Here is a 6446-nt window from a genome sequence, read left to right as displayed (position 1 = left end):
GCCGAACCAGAGGACACAGCTTAAAAATATGGGGTAGACCATTTAGGACAGAGATGAGGAGAAACTTCTTCACCCAGAGAGTGGTGGCTGTGTGGAATGCTCTGCCCCAGAGGGCAGTGGAGGCCCAGTCTCTGGATTCATTTAAGAAAGAGTTGGATTGTGGAATCAAGGGTTATGGAGATAAGGCAGGAACAGGATACTGATTAAGGATGATCAGCCACTATCATATTGAATGATGGTGCAGGCTCGAAGGGCAGAGTGGCCTACTCCTGCACCTATTGTCTATTGTGCTCATTTGACATTGAGCAGCCTAAAGTCATCAAAGGGACTTCTGCAGATCACTGCACAAAAGTTAAAGAAAATTGTCTAATAAATGATCTTCCATGGTTCTTCAGCCTGATCACCTCCTTATCTTGATCCTTAGCTTACCTGGAATGGCTGGGATCTACAATGGAGTTGATAGATTCTAACACCTTCTCATTGATGATCTAGACCAAAAGTAACAGCAGCTTGATAATTCAAATGAAGCACAGGCAGGAAAATGGTTCAGAATTTTAACCCTTTGCAACTATTGGGCAGTATGCTCATTAGGTTCACCCTGTGCTTAACGGAAGCAGCCTCACAAACTCAGAAGTCTTCCCAAAATCAAGACTTTATTCAGTTATCCCTGACAACCAGTAAATTGAAGTACATCAGAAACCTTCATTATTTTTAACAATAGTTCTATGTCTCAAACCCGAGAATATTGAGACTTACAAACCTGAGCAAATGAAATGATCCAAGTTCCCAAGGTCCTTGACAATCTTGTTGTAATGATTGCACATAATATTCCATTCTGTCTCACTTTTACCTTTAAGTCCTTCTGCTACAACCACCTTAATTTCTTTCATATACATTGGGATCACAGTTGGGTATCGAACTGATAGTTTTCCTGAAAATAATTACAACAAGCAATTAAAACGATAATCAAACAATGAATTGCTGGTGCTGGAGATCTGAAACAAACAAAAACAGAAATTGCTGGAGAAATTCTGGCAGCATTTGTGAAGAGAGAAGCAGAGTTAACATTTTGAGTTCAATAACCCTTCAGAATGTTCTGCATTTTAATCAACTTAAAGAAGCTGTGACTGTGCTACATTTCTGACTTTAGTATTAGTTGCTGAAAGTGTTTTACTGGCTCCAGATTCAAAATCTAAGGCGAGGTGAGAGTGACACCTGGGTTACATGTAGCACCAAGGAGACATTGGCAAAGTTAGTCAATGGGAATGACAGCGAAGCCTCTCGATTGATTAGAATCATACCTGGCACAAGGAAGAAATAAAAAAAAGGGGCTATCACTTTTTGATGGGATTAAAACACAGGCCTCCCAACAATCAGTGGGAGATAGAGGAGTGGACATGTCGGCTAATCACAGAAAGGTGTTAGAGAAATGGGATTGTAGGGGATTTCAACTTTGCTAATATTAACTGGATCGCCTTAATGTGAGAGGATTAGATGGGGTGGAATTTTTAAAGTGCATTCAGAAGAGATTTTGGTGCCCAGTATGTAGACAGTCCTACTTGAGCTGGTGCCATGCTCAATCTAAATCTTGGGAATGAAGGCAATAAAGTATTTGAAGCGTCAGTGAGTGAACATTTTGGGAATAGTGACCCTAAGTTTCAAAGTTATTATAGAAAGAGATAAGGATAGAGCAGAAGTTAAGTGTCTAAATTGGGAAAGATCAGGGTTTGAATATCATTAGACAGGATCTAGCAAACAGAGAGGGAGCAGCTATTTGCAGAAAAGTCTACATTTGGAAAATGGGAATCCTTTAAAAGTAGTACAGTAAAAGTTCAGGGCCTACATATTGCTCTAAGAGCAAAGGGCCAGGGCAGCAAGTCCAGAGAACACTGGATGTTGAGGTATTTTGAGAGTTTGACAAAGTAAAAGGAGGAAACTTTTGTTAGGTACAGACCATTAAAGAGAGGTGAGGCCCTTTAGAAGTATAGAGAGTGTAGGAGGCTACTTAAAAAGGAAATTAGGAAGGAAAAGAAGGCCATGAAATCATATAGCCCTACAGCTTGGAGACAGGCCATTTGGCCCAAACAGGTCCACGCTGAACAAAATATCCATCCACGCTAACCCAACTTTCCTGCACTCGGCCAATATCCTTCTAAACTTTTCCTATCCAAATGTATTTGTCCAAATGCCTTTTAAATGTTAGTGTACATGCATCAACCACTTCTGCTGGCAGCACATTCCATATGTGTACCACCCTCTGTGTAAAAAAAAGTTGCCCCATAGGTTCCCTTTTATTCTTTCCCCTCTAGCCTTAAACTGATGCCCTCTCGTCCTTTATTCCCCAACCCTGGGAAAAAGACTGATTGCATTCACCCTATCCATGCCTTTCATGATCTTATACACTTCTATAAGATCCCCCCTTCAGTATCGTACACTGTAACAAAAAAGTCCTAGCTTGTCCAACCTCTCTCTATGACTCAGACCCTTGAATCCTAGCAACATCCTTGTAAGTTTCTTCTGCACTCTCTCCAGTTTAATAATATCCTTCCTATAGCAAAGTGACCAACACTGAACATAATACTCCAAGTATGGCCTCACCAATGTCCTGTACAGCTGCAACAAAACTTCCCAACTCCTATACTCAATGCCCTGACTGATGAATGCCAAAAGCCTCCTTCACTGCCTTGTCTACCTATGACACCACTTTCACAGAACCGTGCACCTGAACTCCAAGGTCCAATATACTCCTTAAGGCCCTACCAATCACCATGAAATCCTACCTTGATTTGACTTTCCAAATTACAGGACCTCACACTTACCTATATTGAACTCCATTTGCCATTTCTCAGCCCACTTCCCTAGCTGACCAAGGTCTTGCTGTAATTTCTGAGAACATTCCTCGCTGTCCACGATACGGCCAATTTTAGTGACATCTGCAAACTTACTAATTGTGCCTTGTAAGTTCTCATCCAAATCATTGATATAGATAACAATAGCAATGGGCCCAGCACTTCACTAGTCACAGGCCTCCAGTCCGACAAGCATCCTTTTACTGTTACCCTCTGCTTCCTATCAACAAGCCAATTATGTATCCAATTTGCCAGTTTCCTTGGATTCCATGTGATCTAACCTTCCAGAGCATCCTATTATGTGGAACCTTATCAAAGGCCTTACTGAAATCCATAAAGACTACATCTTCCACCCTGCCTTCGTCAATCTTCCTGGTCACTTCATCAAAGAACTCAAACAAATTTGTGAGGCGTGATCTCACACACAAAGCCATGTTGCCTATTCCAAATGCTTGTCTATCTTATTTCTCATATATATCTCATATATATCTTACTTCTCAAGTAACTTACTTACCACAGATGTCATGAAATATCTCTGGCAGACAGTTTCAAAGAAAATCCCCAGGCATTTTATATGTGTATTAAGAATAAGAAGATTATCAGAGAAAGAGTGGGACTTATTTGAAACCAAATGGCCTGCTTCCACACTGTAGGGAATCTAATCTAATCTAATCTAAAAAGGGGCAACCTGTGAGTGGACCTAGTGTATGTGGGTGAATGTGAATCTTAAAGGATTATTTCTCATCTGTATTCACCAAGGAGAAAAACACTGTAACTGGAGTTTTCAGTTAGATGGTGAGTTTGGATTCTCAGGGGAACGTAGCACGAACAGCCAAGTTTCTGGTATTGAGACTGGCTCTAATGCAACGAACGGTATGTCAGCTTCCAAGAGATCAATTGTGTTCGGGGATTAGATTAGATTAGATTAGATTAGATTAGATTACTTACAGTGTGGAAACATGCCCTTCGGCCCAACAAATCCACACCGCCCCGCCGAAGCGCAACCCACCCATACCCCTACATTTACCCCTCACCTAACACTACGGGCAATTTAGCATGGCCAATTCACCTGACCTGCACGTCTTTGGACTGTGGGAGGAAACTGGAGCACCCGGAGGAAACCCACGCAGACCGTGCAAACTCCACACAGTCAGTCGCCTGAGGCGGGAATTGAACCCGGGTCTCTGGCGCTGTGAGGCAGCAGTGCTAACCACTGTGGCACCTTGCCGCCCACTGATTCTGTAGTCAGAGGTACAGACAGGTGTTTCTGTGGCCTGCAGCGAAAAAGCAGAATGGTGTGTTGCTTCCCTGGTGCCAGGATCAAGGATGTCTCAGAGAGGGTGCAGAATGTTCTCAAAGGTGAAGAGGGGCCAGGAAGAGGTCATTGTCCACATTGGAACCAACGACATAGGAAGAGAAAAGGTTGAGATTCTGAAGGGAGATTACAGAGAGTTAGGCAGGAATTTAAAAAGGAGGTCCTCGAGAGTCGTAATATCTGGATTACTCCCAATGCTACGAGCTAGTGAGGGCAGGAAAAGGAGGATAGAGCAGATGAAAGAATGGCTGAGGAGCTGGTGTATGGGAGAAGAATTCACATTTTTGGATCATTGGAATTTCTTTTGGGGTAGAAGTGATCTGTCCAAGAAGAATGGAAATTGGAAGGGGACTAATATACTGGCAGGGAGATTTGCTGCTCAGGAGGATTCAAACTAGTAAGGTGGGGGGATGGGACTCAGGGAGATAGTGAGGAAAGAGATCAATCTGAGACTGGTATAGTTGAGAACAGAAGTGAGTCAAACAGCCAGGGCAGGCAGAGACAAGGTAGGTCTAATCAATGAAACTGCATTTATTTCAATGCAAGGGGCCTAACGGAGAAGGCAGATGAACTCAGGGCATTGTTAGGAACATGGGACTGGGATATCATAGCAATTACATAAACATGGCTCAGAGATGGGCAGGACTGGCATCTTAATGTTCCATAAGGGATAGCATTACAGCTGTACTGAGGGAGGATATTCCTAGAAATACATCCAGGGAAGTTATTTGGGTGGAACTGAGAAATAAGAAAGGGGTGATCACCTTATTGGGATTGTATTATAGACCTCCTAATACTCAGAGGGAAATTGGGAAACAAACTTGTAGGGAGATCTCAGCTGTCTGTAAGAATAATAGGGTGGTTATGGTAGGGGATTTTAACTTTCCAAACATAGTGTTAAAGGTTTAGATGGAGAGGAATTTGTTAAGTGCATACAAGACAATTTTCTGATTCAATATGTGGATGTATCTACGAGAGAAGGTGCAAAATTTGACCTACTCTTGGGAAATAAGTCAGGGCAGGTGATTGAGGTGTCAGTGGGGGAGCACTTTGGGGCCAGCGACCATAATTCTGTTCGATTTAAAATAGTGATAGAAAAGGATAGACCAGATCTAAAAGTTGAAGTTCTAAATTGGAGAAAGGCTAATTTTGATGGTATTAGGCAAGAACTTTCAAAAGCTGATTGGGGGCAGATGTTTGCAGGTAAAGGGACGGCTGGAAAATGGGAAGCCTTCAGAAATGAGATAACGAGAATCCAGAAAAAGTATATTCCTGTCAGGGTGAGAGGAAAGGCTGGTAGGTACAGGGAATGCTGGATGACTAAAGAAATTAAGGGTTTGGTTTAGAAAAAGAAGGAAGCTTATGTAAGGTATAGACAGGATAGATTGAGTGAATCCTTAGAAGAGTATAAAGGACATAGGAGTATACTTAATATGGAAATCATGAGGGCAAAAAGGGGACATGAGATAGCTTTGGCAAATAGAATTAAGGAGAATCCAAAGGGTTTTTACAAATACATTAAGGACAAAAGGGTAACTAGAGAAGAGAATAGGGCCCCTCAAAGATCAGCAAGGCGGCCTTTGTGTGGAGCCGCAGAAAATGGGAGAGATACTAACTGAGTATTTTGCATCAGTATTTACTGTGGAAAAGGATATGGAAGATATAGACTGTAGGGAGATAGATGGTGACGTCTTGCAAAATGTCTAGATTACAGAGGAGGAAGTGCTGGATGTCTTGAAACGGGTAAAGGTGGATAAATCCCCAGGACCTGATCAGGTGTACCCGAGAACTCCGTGGGAAGCTAGAGAAGTGATTGCTGTGCCTCTTGCTGAGATATTTGTATCATCGATAGTCACAGGTGAGGTGCCGGAAGACTGGAGGTTGGCAAACGTGGTGCCACTGTTTAAGTAGGGTAGTAAGGACAAGCCAGGGAACTATAGACCGGTGAGCCTGACCTCAGTGGTGGGCAAGTTGTTGGAGGGAATTCTGAGGATCAGGATGTACATGTACTTGGAAAGGCAGGGACTGATTCGGGATAGTCAACATGGCTTTGTGCATGGGAAATCATGTCTCACAAACTTGATTGAGTTTTTTGAAGAAGTACAAAGAGGATTGATGAGGGCAAAGCAGTAGATGTGATCTATGTGGACTTCAGTAAAGCGTTTGACAGGGTTCCCCATGGGAGACTGATTAGCAAGGTTAGATCTCATGGAATAGAGGGCGAACTAGCCATTTGGATACAGAACTGGCTCAAAGGTAGAAGACAGAGGGTGGTGGTGGAG

At 42.6% G+C, this 6446-nt stretch overlaps 1 protein-coding gene across 1 annotated transcript in view; it reads right to left on the bottom strand.

Moving 5' to 3' along the window:
• LOC122542645 overlaps window positions 1-6446 on the bottom strand; it is a 47147-nt gene that overhangs the window by 6306 nt on the left and 34395 nt on the right. The window contains exon 4 of the mRNA XM_043680641.1: window positions 761-931. Within this exon, the coding sequence (XP_043536576.1) occupies window positions 761-931 (171 nt within the window). The remainder of the gene's footprint in view (window positions 1-760; window positions 932-6446) is intronic.

Source organism: Chiloscyllium plagiosum, chromosome 40, assembly GCF_004010195.1.
Source record: "Chiloscyllium plagiosum isolate BGI_BamShark_2017 chromosome 40, ASM401019v2, whole genome shotgun sequence".
In the NCBI taxonomy this organism is placed as follows: Eukaryota; Metazoa; Chordata; class Chondrichthyes; order Orectolobiformes; family Hemiscylliidae; genus Chiloscyllium; species Chiloscyllium plagiosum.
This window is presented reverse-complemented; position numbering and strand designations above follow the sequence as displayed.